This window comes from Tiliqua scincoides, chromosome 1 (assembly GCF_035046505.1).
Source record: "Tiliqua scincoides isolate rTilSci1 chromosome 1, rTilSci1.hap2, whole genome shotgun sequence".
In the NCBI taxonomy this organism is placed as follows: domain Eukaryota; kingdom Metazoa; phylum Chordata; class Lepidosauria; order Squamata; family Scincidae; genus Tiliqua; species Tiliqua scincoides.
In genome coordinates this window covers 257,796,654-257,814,669 of record NC_089821.1, presented here as the reverse complement: position 1 = coordinate 257,814,669, position 18,016 = coordinate 257,796,654, and the positions used below count along the sequence as shown (strand labels likewise).

Below are 18,016 nucleotides of genomic sequence, written 5' to 3'. Positions count from 1 at the left end.
AAAATGGTTGGGGGAAGGAATGGATGGGTTAGGGCAGTACTTCTCAAAGTATGGTCCATGAAACAGTGCTATTTGGTTGTCTGTGGAAAAATTAAAAAAACAAAACATACACAGAGTGGTGCACAACTGATAGCAGGTCCAACAGGCAAAACCTGGAAGTTTATTGGAAATGCGAATTTGGGAATGTTCACCAGCTACCTGTTTTTCCATTCCCTATACTTCATCCAGGCTGTCCAGTGATTATGCAATCATCTACTGTAGGGGAGTTTCAACTGGAGAGATAGTGTCATGAACAGTCCAATCCTGAGCACCGGCGCTCCCTACTCTGAGGGTGCTATAAATGTACTTTGCAGTACAGTTATGGCACACAGCACCAGCAATAGGGTTCAGCACCAGCACTGGGTTGGTTTAGGATTGGGCCCCAAGTACATATGCAGTTACTGTTCTGTTACTGTGAAGTTACTTATGCCCTGGTTCTGATCCCACATGAAGAATGTCATGAGTATTTGGCCAGCACTAACAATAATCAAGTGGTGCTTGGAATATACCAGCAAAGTGACTGACTGATTGCTATATCGTTAATAGTTACTACAATCTTAAATATATAATCTCTTTTATTTTCTAGCAGACTCTATTTTTAAGGTTTAGTACAAATACCTTTTTCTTAAATCAGAACAAACCTGTGAGGAAGGCTTTTAATATTCTTTTTATTAAATATTCTTATTTTTATTATGACCAAGACTCAAAGATAGTCTCTCAAGGGCTATCCAGCCCTGCTAATAAATGACTTTTTTTTTCCCATGCAAGGCTTTTCTCATGACCATTTTTTTCCATGGAAGGCTTTTTAAAGGGGGGAGGGCAACTTGACTCAAGTCTTTTAGAGTCACAAAAGTGTGTCTCCACAACTTGGAAAGTGCCCCCCTTATGATTCTTTTTTGAGACGGGTTGCAGGGGGGCAGTGACTCTTGACGTGAGTCAAGCCCCGCTGAATTTTCCTATCCCTGTGCGTTATGGAGTAAGAAATCACTCCTTAACCTCAAGCTTATGCCTGCTTATGCCACTGAGAGCCAAATTCTATCCTCCTCCTGCACACACTGGTGCAGCTGTGCTGAAAAGACGTGCTGTATCTGGCAAGGGGGAGCAAGAGGCTTCAGAAGAGAAAAGGTTTCCATTCTGGAAGCCTCCTGCCCTGAAACGGGTCTCCTTGGACTTGTGCCAGCAATTTGAGGAGGGGGGCAAGGAGGCTTCTGCCAGGGGGATAAGATCTGGTACATGCCATCACTGCTGGATGCACCCCCTCCAACAGCCTCCCCATTCCCTATTCCTCTTCCCTCCCCAGTTTTGTCCCTTCTCTGCTCCTGTTTTGCTCACCCCACCCCCACTCCACCTCCCTTACCATCTGCAGGTCCTCTGTAGGTCCATCCGAGTCCATGGGAAGGTTCTGGCCTTCCTGCCCATGGTTAGGGAACATGCTTTACGGTAGTTTTTGGCAGTCATCGCCAGCTGAACATGCATTCCACTGGCAGCAAGGCCCAAAAGGATTAGGCCATGAGATTATGTTTGTGAATAGTCAATTGTACTTGAAGACTAGCTGATGATATTCTGTTGAACCTCTTACTGCTCAGCCTTATCCTCCACCATTGGTGCCAATGCAGCCATGCTGGTGGAGTGCACGCTGCATCCAATGGTGGAGGACGGCCAATCAGACAGCCAGCAGGATGTAAGTAAAACTTTTTTTTACTTACCCTGGTAGGCTACCAGGTCACCTCTGGGTCTCCTTGGACATGCCCATTAGCGGCTTCAGCCCAGAAGCACATGATAGCAGCCCAACTTTACCTGCATAGGGGCATCTGTTGGCCTGTTGGCCTGCCAGTGACACCTTGAAGGCCTCTGATGCCTTATTTGGTTTTCTAGTGGAGGAGACATCCAACAGTCAAGGGAGGAACAGCCCTTTCTGTGCTGCTCTTGGACAGATTAGAATCCATTCTTCAGTTAGCTGACTGGGTGGCATGCTGACTGGTACAAAACCAGAATGTGAGGCCATGAATTTAGTATTAAAGAACTAGCTCTGCTAAAGTCTCTCTTCTGTGCACAGTGAGGGTAAGGGGATTAAAAAGCCTTTGCCCACCTCTCAACTCATGTGAGAGGAAGCCACTGAGCAAAGCTAATGTTGATGGACATTCTGAAGCCACTTGTTAAATGTGGGTTGCCAACCAGGGCCTTAGGAGATACTTGTGAAAAACCTCTCCATTGATCTCATTAGAACTATTTTACTATGCCTATTCTGAAGAAGTATCTCTAAAGAAAAGATGTCCCACGCTGTTACATCAGCTGCTGGACCTGCTAATGAGATGTTAACAAAACAGAGGATGTTGGGATGCAGCAAGCGAAAAAATCCTTAAAAACCAAATAGGAGAATTTGGGCTTGTCTATCCCAGCCCATACCAAAGCAGCCTTGGAAGTTAATTAAAATACAACACAATAACATCTAGTAAGAACAGCATTAACATCACAGTACCAGAAATCAGCTTACCACTGGGATGGCATCAGGAGTCAGCCAGGTGTGGCACAGACCAAGGGCCCACACCTATCAGAGGTCCCATCTGCTAGGTCCACCCTACACCCTCAGTTATGGTGGCAGCAATAGTGCCAAACACATCAATCATTCATTCATTCATTCATTCATTCATTATTTATTTATTTATTTATTTATTTATTTGATTTGTAACCCGCCTTTCTCCCCGGAGGGCACCCAAGGCAGCTAACAACATTTAAAAATAATAAAATACATTAAAATACATCAAAAAAATACATAAAAACAGTAATAAAAGAGACAAAAAGCAACCAGCAGCAATAAAATCAGCAGTAAAAACAGTTAAAAGCAGCCATCAGGCATCAAAGGCTTGCTGAAATAAAAACATCTTCAGGCCTCGCCGGAAGGTTAACAGTGAAGGAGCTGTTCCCAACTCAAAGGGGAGGAAATTCCACAATACAGGTGCCACCACCGAGAAGGCCCTATTTCTGGCCGCCATCCCCCTCACCTCTCTTAATGGCGGCACAACCAACAGGGCCTCCTCTGGGGGCTGGAATATACAGGAGAAGGCGGTCTCTCAAATACGCAGGTCCCAAGCTGTTTAGGGCTTTAAAGGTCAAAACCAGCACCTTGAACTGGGCCTGGAAACGAACGGGCAGCCAGTGCAGCCGCCGGAGTAGTGGTGTGACAGAGTCAAACCACCAACCTCCAGCAATCACACGGGCCACCGCATTCTGCACTAGCTGCAACTTCCGGACCGTCTTCAAGTGCAGCCCCATGTAGAGTGCGTCGCAATAGTCTAATCTTGATGTCACAATGGCATGGACCACCGTGGCCAGCTCCGACTGAGGCAGGTACAGCCGCAGTTGGCGCACCAACCGAAGCTGGGCAAAGGCATTCCTGACCACAGCTGACACCTGGGCATCCAGGAGCAGCTGTGAGTCCAGGATTTGCCCCAAGCTGCAAACCTGCTCTTTCAGGGGGAGTGCAACCCCATCCAGAGCAGGATGACAGTCCAGCACCCGCATCGTGGATTTCTGCACCAATCATATCTTCAGAGCTTGGAGGGGGCCTTATGGGGCCCCAGGAACCTCAGCAAACCTCAGCAAACTCAGTGCTGGCACTGATTGATCCCAAAGGCACTACCTGTTAACAATTAATACCTTTTTTTTTTTAATACAAAAGGAAAAGAATAAGGAGAGGCATTTTTACTGATACTATATGATCCAGCTGAACACTCTGTGGTTAAACCTGTAACAGTTTGCCTCTTTTCATGTGTGTGCATGCGCGCATGAGCATATATGTTTTCTATTGCTTTGATTTTTTTTGTAAATGTCCCCTTATATTGCACAATTATTAAAGAACAAAAAATATTCATCTCTGGGATTCTTTCACATTTTTTATGATTTAGCATGGTTTCCTGGCCTAGGAGACACTGCTGATAAGAACCAGAATCTTTTTATGTTTTTTGAGGACCAGAGATACAAACCCATTAACTTGGGAGCGCTGAGCCAGTTAAGTGCTGTAATGCACTAAACACTACATTGCCCTTCTACATTCCATCCAAACAGGCTATTATATCTTATATGCTGGAAATCAATTACAACAAGGAAATTGAAATCATTTTCGTTATTGTGTTCCTATCATTTTTAACTCTTTGATTATTATTAGTCTCTTGCAAAGTAGAATGCACTTACAAGACATCATCCATTTTTTTTAAACAGCTTAACATTCACAGAAGTAACAAGCCTAACAGCTCCTCCACTTGCATAACTCAGAACAGTTAAACCTTGGAGAATCATTGCAGAAGCCAGTGAGATACAAGGCAATTTCCTTGCTAGCTTATCCCCCCTTTATGACCCTCTCCTCTAAGGATTTCTGAAGGTTGGTATTACTACATGTAGAGCTGGAAAACTCCCTAATGTCTAATACTGTAATTTTACATCTGACTTAAAAGCCAAACAGAGACTCTCTCTAGATAGAAAATTATAGCTTACAAGAGTTCACTCAAATTCAGACCCTCGCTCCTTACTGAGAGTATAAGAATGAGGCATACTTCTACACATGTGATCCATTATTGCCGGGCAGACAAAAACAGGAATTTCCCTACTAGAAGTTAAGCCCATCATATTTTTCTCCTGTTATTTAACACCTTTAAAGTTAGAGGATAGCACCTTAGATTTTTGAAACAGAACTAAAAGCATTAATTGGTTTATTTATACTAACCAGGTTACTAAAAAGGATAGTTTTTGAACTGGATTTTGGTCAGCTGCAGTGGCGTAGCTAGAGGGAGTGCAAAACACTATGTTTTGCATGGCACCTCACCACAGCATGCAAGCAGTCTCTCCTCCTCTTCTTTGGATTTGTACCAGCCAAGTGCTCTGTTAGGATTGCACTCCAAGAGGCTCAGGGTAGACAGGAGGGCTTTTTCTAGCATGAGCTTTGAAGCCTCGTACTGCTGTTCATCGTGTCACGTTCCTGGTCTAGCTGATGGGTGGCAGGAGTCCTGGGGTCCCATGAATTTCAGATACCACCTCAAGTACCATTGCTCCTACCCATACCACTGGTTGAGAAACACTGTCCTAGGAATTGATATTTAGAAAATGCTAGCCACTATCAGGTGGGCTGTGTGTGACTAACCAAAATAATAATAATGAGGAACTTGATTCTGTAGGCATTAGGCGTAGAATATTTCAGGGAGACTCACTTTCACCTCTCCTGTTCATAGTTGCTATGATACCACTAACAGCAATACTAAAACAAACTGTGGATGCAAAATATCAAAGGGAGTTGGAAGAATTTCACATTTGCTGTATATGGATGATTTGAAATTAAATGGAAAAACATAAGCAAAATCGATTCACTCCTAAATACAGTCCAAATATTCAGCCAAGACATAGCAGTGGACTTTGGAATTGACAAATGTGTGACACTGTTTGACAAATGTGTGACAAATGTGTGACAACAGAAGGCATCTATCTCCGGACCAGATCAGACGGAAAGCTCTTCAACCTCTCCAGACTGAGAGCAAAGTCCAAAGTCCAGCTGAAATGTCTGCGTGACTTCCTCTTTGCCGACGATGCAGCTATCACTACCCACTCTGCCAAAGATCTCCAGCAGCTCATGGATCATTTTAGCAAGGCCTGCCAAGATTTTGGACTGACAATCAGCCTGAAGAAAACACAGGTCATGGTTCAGGATGTGGACTCACCTCCCTGCATTACAATCCCTGCGTATGAACTGGAGGTTGTCCATGACTTTGTGTACCTTGGCTCAACGATCTCCGACACTCTTTCTCTCGATACCGAGCTAAACAAACGCATCGGTAAAGCAGCTACCACGTTTTCCAGACTCACAAAGAGAGTTGGAGTCTGGTCCAACAAGAAGCTGATGGAACATACCAAGATCCCACGTTTTCCAGACTCACAAAGAGAGTTGGAGTCTGGTCCAACAAGAAGCTGACGGAACATACCAAGATCCAGGTCTACAGAGCTTGCGTCCTGAGTACACTTCTGTACTGCAGCGAGTCATGGACTCTTCACTCACAACAGGAGAGGAAACTGAATGCTTTCCACATGCGCTACCTCAGACGTATTCTCGGCATCACCTGGCAGGACAAAGTTCCAAACAACACAGTCCTGGAACGTGCTGGAATCCCTAGCATGTATGCACTACTGAAACAGAGACGCCTGCGTTGGCTCGGTCATGTCGTGAGAATGGATGATGGCCGGATCCCAAAGGATCTCCTCTATGGAGACCTCGTGCAAGGAAAGCACCCTACGGGTAGACCACAGCTGCGATACAAGGACATCTGCAAGAGGGATCTGAAGGCCTTAGAAGTGGACCTCAACAAGTGGGAAACCCTGGCCTCTGAGCGGCCCGCTTGGAGGCAGGCTGTGCAACATGGCCTTTCCCAGTTTGAAGAGACACTTGGCCAACAGTCTGAGGCTAAGAGGCAAAGAAGGAAGGCCCATAGCCAGGGAGACAGGCCAGGGACAGACTGCACTTGCTCCCAGTGTGGAAGGGATTGTCACTCCCGAATCGGCCTTTTCAGCCACACTAGACGCTGTTCCAGAACCACCTTTCAGAGCGCGATACCATAGTCTTTCGAGACTGAAGGTTGCCAACTACTAGACACTGTTAATAAAAAGAGGAAATTTTGCTGACCCCAAAGGAATAGAACTTGAGGAAGGAAAAATAAAAGGTCTGGATAAAGAGAAAAACTACAAATACAAGCTGAGTATCCCTTATCAGGACTGTTTGGGATGGGAAGGTGTCTGGATTTTGGACATGTCTGGATTTCAGAATAATTGCATAAATATAATGAGAAATGCTTCCTCTCGCCCTTTTCACTGTTACCAATATGGGTGACTGCTGGCCTCTTTGACATTTTTCAACATCTATACAGGTATACTACAGAGCAGAGAGCAGAACTTACAGTTTGTACCTGCAATGTATGTGGGAATAAGCACAAGACTTTCTAGTGTTCACACTACAGAAAGTAAAAAAATAACAAGTCTTGGACAAAAATGTCTGGATTTCAGAACAGTTCAAATTTCAGGTGTCCAGATAAGGAGTAATCTACCTCTACCTGGGAATTTTACAAGCTGAAGGAATTAAGCATGCTACAGTGAAAAAGGAGATTAGTGCCAAATATACAAAGTGAGTATGGAAAATAAAATTGAAACTAAATGATGGAATCACAATCACAGCCATACATACCTGGACCATTCTAATGATTCAATATAGTGCAGGGATTATTGACTGAACTCAAGCAGAACGAAATGCTCTTAGAACTAGAAAACTTATGACAGCCAACCATGTCTTTCATCTGCACATCGACCGACTGTACTGACCGAGGGACATTTGTGGCCAAGGGCCATTACAAGAAAAACTGTGGAACAAAGGAGGGCACTTAAGGACTACATCGAGGACAGTAAAGAAAAAAATGTTGGGAAAAGTTTATAAAGAGAATGTAATAGAAGTTAATGAAACAAAAGAGGCCTACAAGGAGCAAACTGTAGCAAATCAATTAAATACATGGCCAAATAAACCTCTGCATGGCCAATGCATCAAGAAAAAAGAAGATAAGGTAGACAAGGGGAACTGGAAGTGATTGCAGCATGGCAAACAGAAGAAACAGAGAAACTGATAATTGCTGCACAAGACCAGGCATTACAAACAAATGTTATGAAGACAAAAGTGGAAAAGATCTAGGATGATGCCAAATGTAGGCTCTATAAAGAAAAAGATGAAACAATTTATCACAGTGGGTGCAGCAAAATTGCAGTGTGATGGTAAAAAATGCCACAAAGCCCAATCCTGAGCTGCCCGGGGCACGCGGCTGCAGCGGTGCCAAAAATGGCTGCCACCGTATCCTGCACACTCCAGGCCAGCAGCTCCTTGGGAGAAGGGAACTTTTGTCCCCTTCCCCCAGGGAAAAGAGAGTAGCCCCACAATGGGGCTACTCGATTCACCGCCAACCCAAAAGTTCTGCCTCTCTCCCTTCACTGGTTGCTCCACTGATTTTGCCTCCCCCCTCCCCCCAGCACGCCTCCTCCCTGCCCCCTCGGCAGCCCTTTTAGGTTCATACATGACACAAAAAACACTGGTAAGAGACTCAAGGCAGATGGGAAGGCTTTTCTGAGTGTGTGACAAGCACATAGCTTGGTGTTGCAGGTATTGCTGCCAGGCAGTGGGGGTCAGGGGGTCCCACCAGATACCACTATTAGAGAAACACTGTACTAGAGTGCACAGCAGGACTTAGTTTCATGTTGGCTTGTGCTGTTGTACACCTCAGTGCAAGTTCAACCTTTGAATGTTTGCTTGGAAATAAGTCCGAATGAATAAATGTGGAGAGGTGTGTGGTTTCTTTCAGAACACCTCACACCACAAGAAATGTGTTAAAGCCTGATGGTGCCACAGGACTCTGCCATTTGCTGCAATGCACTCATACAGCTGTGCTTCTCCAAATTAGGGTGCAATCCTAACCCCTTATGTCAGTGCTTTCCAGCACTGACATAAGGGCAATGCAGCTCTGAGAGAAGGGAACAAACATTCCCTTACTTTGAGGAGGCCTCCGTGAGTGTCACCCAACTGCAGGATGCAGCACATGTCCCACGTGGAAAGCACTGACAAAAGGGATTAGGATTGCGCCCTTAATTTCTGAAAAACAGACATGTCTATCACACAGTTGGTGGAACTAAATAAATATTTAATAATAGCTGCTACTGCTGCCGTTCTAAAGCCGCCCAGTTCAATCTCTCCCTCTTCCCTCTTCCACTCAAACATTCTCAACTTTGGCTCTGCTGTTGCAACCACTGCTTTTTTAACTCCGCACAAAAGAGAGATATTTCACCGCCTTTTGCCTCATTGCCTTCTGCATGAAATGTCATATCGAATGATATAAAACATGATGGTGTCATTCGAAGATACCAAGATTTTAAACACTTTGGCCAGTGGCGTCACCCCCTGTATGGCACATGCAGCCTCTGCGCGCACACCCCCCCTGGCAACGCCACTGCCCAGGGCTCCCAGCAGCTGCCGGGGAGGCGCCTCGCACAGCCACCTGCACACGCAGTCCCTTTAAGAAGCGAAGAGGCCTCGCCCACCGAGCCCTGACACCTCCTCTCAAAGCGAGCCAATGGGCGTCGTCTTTACTGCGAGGTGGGAGAAGCCGGACCGGGGCAAAGAAAGATGGCGGCGGTCTCCGAAGCGCTGGAGGAGGGCGAGCGGGTGGTCGTGGTCCCCGAGAGGCTCCAGCAGCGCCAAGCGGAGCGGCGGGAGGAGGCGGCGCGGCGGCGGCGCGAGCACGACGAGCAGGCGGTGCGGGAGGAGCGGAGCGACTTCTTCACGGCCGCCTTCGCCCGCGAGCGCGAAGCCGTGGAGGCGCTGCTGGGGCCGGGGAGCGAGGCGGAGGCGGCGGGGCGTCTGGAGGCGGCGGCGGAGCGGCTCCAGGCGCTGCAGCGGCTGCTGACGGACTCGGTGCGCTTCCTGGCCCCCTACGAGGTGCGGCAGGCGCAGGCGGCGCTGGGCAGGCTGCAGGCCGCGCTCTCGGAGCGGCGCCTGCAGCTGCAGCCCAAGAAGCGCTTCGCGTTCCGGGCCCTGAAGAAGGAGGCCGCCCCGGCGCAGGCTCCCCCAGCGCAGCCGCCGCCCGCGCGGGGAGGGGCCGCCTCCGCCTGCGCCCCGGCCGCGGAGCCCGCGTGCGGGTTCAGCGGGGTCGAGGGGCAGGAGCTGGAGCTGGGGCCGTCCGAGCTGCTGCAGCGTGACGTGATGCTGTCGGCGCTGAGCCGCTGCCGGGTGCGGCTGCGGGGCAACCCCAACACGCTGCTAGTGCGCGACTGCCGGGACTGCACGGTGCTGTGCGGACCCGTGTCCACCTCGGTGCTGGTGGAGCGCTGCAGCGGCTGCCGCTTGGCCCTTGCCTGCCAGCAGCTCCGCACGCACCACACCTCGCGGACCAGCTTCTACGTGCAGGTGACCAGCCGGGCCATGCTGGAAGACTGCAGCGCGGTCGGCTTCGCCCCCTACACGTGGAGCTACGCGGGCATCGACTCCGACTTCCAGACGTCCGGGCTGGACAGGAGCAGAGACAACTGGACCCAGGTGGACGACTTCAACTGGCTGGCCAGCAATGAACCTTCCCCGAACTGGAGCGTGATCCCCGAGCAGGAGAGAGTCACTGACTGGGAGTGAGCTGGCAGCATTCTCCTGCCACCTGCACCGTGGAGAAAGCCCTGCAGTGCCGTGCAGTCCAAGGGGTGGCTCTGAAGCTGCCTTTGGAGATACTTTGTTGGGGCACCTTCTTTGTTTTTAGCATTGGTTGTAATGAAGGTACCAAAGTAGTTGCCCCTGCTAGCACTCGCTAACAAATTGAGGCTGCAAGCCTCTGAGGGCTTACCTGGGAGTAAATCCCATTAGATGCACTGGGATTTACTTCCAAGTAAACATGCCAAGGATTGCACTGTAAGCATTGTCGTTTAGAGCAAACTAATTGTGTGTGTTATGTTAACTGTTAGTAGTCTTGGCACTGGGCATTTATCCTTCATATATATAGGTGAGCTACATCTTAAGAGATGGTACAAGTCACCTGGGTCTGTTAGTGACCTGTGTGCCTTCAGCTGGTTGTCTAATCTTAAAACAGTATAAACTTTATGGTTTATACTTTATGGTTTGCACCTTGGGGTGGACTTTGTATGGGCTTCCACTTCTGTTTCAGATATCCCTAATCCAAAGCCTTTCAATCTATTTAAATCCACATTCCTACCAGTGTGACAAACTTCTTAAAATCTTTGCACAGCATCACCCAAAAGTGATAAGATTATGGTGTGTTAAGTTTGGCTTTGGATGAAATTTTGCAGTGCTTACAAAAGCCCTTTACTCAGATCCTAACAAATGGTGTGTATATAATTATTAATTATGCTATATGTCTGAATATTTTTCTGATGTGTGCAAATAACGGGCCAAAAATGTATGCATACAGTAGGCACAGCCTAACTAAAGTTAAAGCACTTATAAGTTCCTTTGGTTCTTTAGGGGAAGCAATTAAACCCTTTTTTACATCCCACTGAAGTGCTTAACTGACTGGATTGTGCCTATCCTTAAGATTTTTGTTTACACACTATACCTTGACAAGAAAATACCCTTTTACAGTGATAGGGTGCTATTTAAAATTTCACATTTTGCATGTCTTTGTATAGTTGTCAGGGCATTTCAAGATTTTGAAGTACTGTCCACTTTTTCTGCACATGCTATCTTTGTTCAAGGAGTTGGATGAAAACAAGTTGTATATTCTTTAAGAATCTTGCCTTTGACATGTCTAAAAGCGGAGAAGATATTGAAGCCTTTCAACAACAGCCTGTAAAACTGGACCTTATTGTTAACTGCAAAAACAGTTAGTATTCTGTGATTTCTTATTTTTGTTGCCAATGTGTGAGTAGAAATGTACTGGTTGTGCAAAATGGAACCTCAGATAGTGCATTACTTAAATGCAATATGATGTTTGTACCAATTCCAGTATACTCTGAATGCACTAAGAAGTTTAAATGGCTGCTTCAATTAAAGTGGAGTCTTGCTTGTTTGAGCAAAGGCTTGGATTTTCTTTTCAAAGTGCTTCTCAATTATTCCATGCTTCATTGTAACATTTCTAGTCCTGCCTCATGCTGGGATTGAAGTGGCATGCTTCTTGAGTGTCCTAAGTTTAACTGTCCTCACATTTAGAACCAAGAACCCTTTACATTTAATTCAGCTGATGAATTAAATGCAGTACTGTTCCCTAATCAACTGACTTGGAAGTGGCTCTGCCCAGGCAAGCTGCTGCTGGTGTGAAGGGAAAAGTAATTAGAGCTATGTGGGATGCCATTCTATGTTACTGTAGCATGAGTTCTAGTGTCTCCAAAGTACACTAGAGTACACTTGCATGCTTCCCAATTAACATGCTCATGGACTGTTGCTTAGCTAACACATATGTGAAATGCTGTTTCTAGCTGAAAGTGCCCTTCCCTGAGGCATCCATTATTCTGTCTTCTCTCTCCTGCTTGAGGGGTGAGGCTTCACAATGGGCTTGCTCCAGCCTCCTGAGCAATTTTGCTGCACAAGGCCTAGTACTCCAGTCTGAAAAATCTTATCCCTGGGCTAAAATATTCCATGATCACTAAAGCAGCCCAGTGAGGGAAGAGTAATTGTTGACAAATAAATGTACTAGCAAATCAGATTGACTTCTGTTGGGAATAGCAACAGAGTACTCTATGGTAGGGATGCCCAAACCCCAGCCCTAAGGCCATGTGCAGCCCTCGAGGCCTCCAATCTCTGGCCCTCTGGAGATTTGTTGGAGCCCACACTGGCCCGATGCAACTGTTCTCAGCGTGAGGGTGACTGTTTGACCTCTCGCATGAGCTGTGGGATGAGGGCTCCCTCCACTGCTTGTTGTTTCACGTCTGTGATGCAGTAGCGGCAGCAAAGGAAAGGCTGGCCTTGCTTTGTGCTAGGCCTTTTATTGGCCTTGAGCTATTGCAAGACCTTCATTCATATAAGTTCATCTTTAATATGTAAACTATGTAAACATTTATGTAAACTTATGTAAATTTATTCAAATTTTAAATGTAAATTCTTTTTTTCCCCGGCCCCCATCACAATGTCAGAGAGACAATGTGGCCCTCCTGCCAAAAACTTTGGACACCCTATTCTAAGGTATCAAACATCTTTGAGATGTCTTTAAAAGTTGCATGAAAAGGATGGTGACTTTTCTTCCCATGGTAGTACAAACACAGTAGTATAACACAGAAAATCAAATCGGGAACTTTTAGAGAGATAAAATTCCTCTGAGTTTAGACTGAGCATCCCTAAAAGGACAGCAGATCTTAGCACTAGAAAAGAGCTATAATGGTATTGGGCTTCCCTTTGCCTTCCTCTTCCCAGGGCCCTGCTGCTACATTGCTGAAGTAGGAGGAATAACCTGGTTTACAATAGCATTTTAGGCCTGTGGAAGATATGAAAGCTTCCTTATGCTGTGGATCTAGTTTAATAACACAAATTGTGGGGCTAGGTACAAAACTTAGCCAACTAGAAATTGATAGGTTGAAGGTGGGCTGTAAAAACAATTACCTACTAAGTGTGGTGGTAAGCTTATCTACAGTGTGACTTCTAACAAAATATTTTCCAAAAGATGTGTGTGACTGACTCGAATACTCAATCTTCTGAGGTTTTTTGAAATAACCTTGGTGATAAATAAAACCTTTCTAATCTACTCGTCAAAGAATCCTGCAGTAGCAACAATTTTTGAATGATATAGAAAAATCAGCATCAGCAGTAATTTTACAGATAATATTTTTCCCCTAAAAGCAGTTCAGGGTTGGTATCTGCTGAATTGACAGGTATAGGGAAGTCCAAAGATAAGATTCCACAACTATTAGGTAGAGTTTCACTATCTGTGGAGTAGACTGGGCTGTATAATATGTCTACCCTGGAGACCAGAATAACCAGTGAGAACACTGAAGCTGGCCAACTACAGTATAGCAAAATACCAAATATCAACTTTGAAGGCTTTACAAGCACTGGTAGGCCTTGTGGAGCAGGGTCTAAGTGAGTCTGGGAGTCTTGATATCAGCAGTGAAGATGGCACCTTTTGGCCCAATCCTATCCAATTTTCCAGTCCTGGTGCAATGGGATGTGCACTGCATCTTGCAGTGGAGGGGCATCACTGAGGCCTCCTCAAGGTATGGGAACACGTTCCTTTACTTTGTGGCTGCACCGCTGCTGGAAAGTTGGATAGGATTGGGCCCTTAATCCTTACTGTCTGCCGCAAAACCTGAATAGCACCTAGCAAGACAGCCAGAGGATGAACTCAACCACCACCACCACCCCTACACTACAGCGAAAAAGAACATTGACATTTCCATTGATTCACAAATAATTCTCAGTGCTATTTGTGAGCACTCAAGAGTGCTCATCTGAGTGCATACACTTAGTATAGATGCATTCCAGCCAAATGCAGCTTGGGACTTTGAGGTTTGTGGCACACTTAATTGGATAGTGGTGTGCACAAAGGATTAGAGGTACATGCCAAATCACATGCAATAATATTTATTGGGGGGATAAATGCTGCACAATAATGAGGGGAGAAAGAAAACCTTTACTTGTAATAAAGCCATGTTCTAAATGATCAAAATACTCTGCTTGTGAAAAATGGTTTATCTCCCAGATAACAGAAGATAGAAAAAGAGATTCAGGTTTCTGGGCTAAGTGAAGGAAGAGGATGGAAGGAAGAGTGAAGGAAGAGGATGGAAAGTCTGAGGTGAGCAAAATAGTTCTTTTGGATGGCATCATATACTTGGCATCTATAAGGCAGCAAGAGATTTACTTAGCTGTAACTGGAGTTCCAGAAGATTCAGTTGCCCCTGAGCTGGAAGAGAAGGATGAAGAATCATCTCAGTATGACCACCTACATGCCTGAAAGACAATAATAATAAACGTTATTTATATCCTGCCCTTCTCCCCAAAAGGGACCCAGGGTGGCTTACAACATGTTAAAAACAGATTAAAAACATAATTTAACAGCGAATAAAAATGTATTAAAACACATTAACAGATACCATAAAAACAGTAGTCAGATAAAAAGTCAGATAAAAAGAGCAAAACGCAGCAAATCATAGAGGAATCAGGCCTGTAAAAATACTAAAAGATATAGAAAAGATGTTAAAAAGGCCATGAACTCAGAAGGCTTGTTTAAACAAAAAGGTCTTCAGGCCTCGCCGAAAAGTCTCAAGAGAGGGAGCCATTCTCAAGTCAAGGGGAAGGGAGTTCCATAACGTTGGCGCCACTACTGAGAAGGCCCTATTTCTTGCCGCCGCCCCACGTACCTCCTTAGGCGGCGGCACTTTTAAATAGGCCTTCTCTGATGACCTAAGAGGACGAGCCGGATTGTACGGAAGTAGGCAATCTCTAAGATACCCCGGCCCAGAGCAGTATAGGACTTTAAAGGTCAAAACCAGCACCTTGAATTGGGCCCGGAAATGAATGGGCAGCCAATGCAGCCCCCGGAGAAGCGGGCTGACAGAGTCAAACCGCCTACCTCCAGTGACCACACGGGCCACCGCATTCTGCACTAATTGCAGTTTCCAAACCGTCTTCAGGGGCAGCCCCACATAAAGCATGTTACAATAATCTAACCTTGATGTCACCGTGGCATGGATCACCGTGGCCAGGTCTGCACGATCCAAGTACGGCCGCAGCTGGTGCACCAGCTGAAGCTGAGCGAAGGCCCCCCTAGCCACAGCTGCCACCTGGGAATCCAGGAGCAGCTGCGAATCCAGGTGGACCCCCAAGCTGCAGACCTGCTCCTTCAGAGGGAGTGCAACCCCATTCAGAGCAAGCCGATAGTCCAGTACCTGCATCAAGGATTTCCGAACCAGGAGAGCCTCTGTCTTATCCGGATTTAATTTCAGCTTATTAGCCCCCATCCAGATCCTCACTGCTTCCAGACAGCGCTCCAGGCCCTCAACCGCCACCCTGGAGTCTGGAGGAAAGGAGAGATAGAACTGGGTGTCATCAGCATATTGATGATACCCCACTCCAAACCCCTGGATGACCTCTCCCAGCGGTTTCATGTAGATATTAAATAGCATGGGGGACAGAATTGAACCCTGCAGCACCTCGCACCTCAAAGGCCAGAGTGTCGAGCAGGCATCCCCCAGCACCACCATCTGGGACCGACCCTTCAAGTAGGAGCAGAACCACCGCAAAACAGTGCCTCCAACTCCCAACTCGGCCAATTGGCCCAGAAGGATACCATGGTCGATGGTATTGAAAGCCGCTGAGAGGTCCAGCAGGACCAACAGGGACGCACTCCCCCTGTCCAGTCCCCGGCATAGGTCATCCACCAAGGCGACCAAGGCAGTTTCCGTCCCAAAGCCCAGTCTGAAACCAGATTGAAAAGGATCCAGATAATCCACTTCATCCAAGACCCTCTGGAGTCGGGCCACCACCACCCGCTCAATTACCTTGCCCAGAAACGGGATGTTGGAGACTGGCCGGTAGTTATCCAACACAGTGGAATCCAGGGAGGGCTTCTTCAGGAGGGGGCGAACCACTGCCTGTTTCAAAGCGAGTGGCAACATCCCCTCCATCAAGGAAGAGTTGACCACCCTCCCCATCCAACAAGGATAAAAAGCAAAGCATTAAGAAAGTGCATAATCCACCACAACTCCCTCATTTCACAAGCCACAAAAGCCATTCTGGGGAAACCAACTTTGTGTCTGAAGAAAATGAGCCTCTCTGTTTGTTTTGCTTTCTTTAAAACCTCTGATTTAGTGTTTCAATTGCTTTTATGTTTAATGCTTTTAATATTAGTATCTGTTTTTATTCTGTAAGCTGCTTTTGATGGTGGAAGAAAGGTGGGATATAAATTCCTCAAATAAATAATACCGTTTTCATTAAAAAATTAAAAGAGCTTCAGGGCGCAATCCTAACCAACTTTCTAGTACTGACATAGCTGTGTCCAATGTGGCATGCACTGCAACCTGCAGTGGGGAGGCAGTCAAGGGGACCTCCTCAAAGTAAGGGCATGTTTGTTACCTTGGGACTACATTGCTGCTAAGTTGGTTAGGATTGCACCCTTAGACTATTAACCCTGGTTTCCTCCCTATGTCTTTGAACTCCCTGTGAACTAAAATCTAAGTTTGAGGAAGCCCTGCAAACAAAAGATACCAATCCCATAACTTTGACAGCATCAAGAAAAATGTATCAACTATGGCTAAATAAATCCAGAAATATTGGTGTGCATTGTGAGCACAGGGGGCTAATCATGCTGGATCAGTTGAACCCCCGTTTGTCCAGCATCAGCAGATAAAATCAAAGAAGAGCTAGAAGAAGTCTTCAGAATCAACAGCACAGGTCAGTTGCTCCTAATGTTACCTGAGATGCAATGAAAACTGTAAAAAGAGACACATGAATTTCTGAACATTAAAGAAGCTGAGAATGGTTAAACCGATATGCCTTCTAGGAAAGTGAAAAATCCTAGAGCAACTGCACAAAAATGCAGGCTTGCCAGTCTATAAGAAGCTCTATGATAAACAAGTTGAATTAAACTCAATGGACACCAATAAATTTCAAAAACATATATATTAATCTGAGATACTGCAAACATGGCAATATGCTCTGAATTATTAGCCTCTGTCCTAAAAAGTAAAGTGCCCCCAAATAGAAATACTGTAGTATTAAAACTGAACAAAGGATACACGATATGCCAAATGAAAAATATAGTAGAGGAATTCACATACTTTCCCCCCCCCCCCAAAATATATATTTCTACAACTCCAAAATATAACATGCAAGTTTGGAATGAATCATATAACCCAAGCCAATAATGATTCTATAAATCAAGCTATTGATGAAACAGAAATTTTCAAAGTGCTATTCAAATGAGAACCCTGTGAATAACCAAGCCAGAATGGCTTCTTCTACAAGAAATGTTGTACAGAAAAAGTCCTTGACAATTTGGAATGACCTTTTATCATCTCTGTGACACTGGAGATGCCAAAACCTTTTAGAAGCAACAGTTAGGTGTATCCACAAAGTACAAGTGGTAGTCAGGTTTAACAATGTTAACTATTACTGTTAAGAATGTTGCCCATTCTCTCTCTATATTTTTAGGCAGGGATGTCCACTCTCCCTCTTGATTTCTTCAACAGGCATGGAATTATTTGCAAGGGCTCTTAGGGAATCTGCTGAAATTAAACAAATAACAACTGCAGGATAATTTCATGTAAGTCATGAATTTCATGTAATTCATTTGCCAGTGACATGGCTTGCTTTCTCATTGATCCGTTGGAAGCATCCCAAGTCTGACAACTGCTGGGTGTCTATGGCGAAGTGGCAGTGTTCCAGATTAATTACAGCAAGTCAGCATCATTGTGCCTTCACTTGTCACTAAAAATTGCTACAAAATATAATGCATATCTCTATTAGAGAATGACAAGGTATTTGAAG

The 18,016-nt window shown here is 45.7% G+C and overlaps 1 protein-coding gene across 1 annotated transcript; it reads left to right on the top strand.

Moving 5' to 3' along the window:
• Window positions 1-9,207: 9,207 nt before the first annotated feature.
• Window positions 9,208-11,641, top strand: TBCC (tubulin folding cofactor C). The gene has a single exon (XM_066611767.1). The coding sequence runs from the start codon at window positions 9,230-9,232 to the stop codon at window positions 10,226-10,228; it is 999 nt and encodes a 332-aa protein (XP_066467864.1). The 5' UTR covers window positions 9,208-9,229; the 3' UTR covers window positions 10,229-11,641.
• Window positions 11,642-18,016: the final 6,375 nt, after the last annotated feature.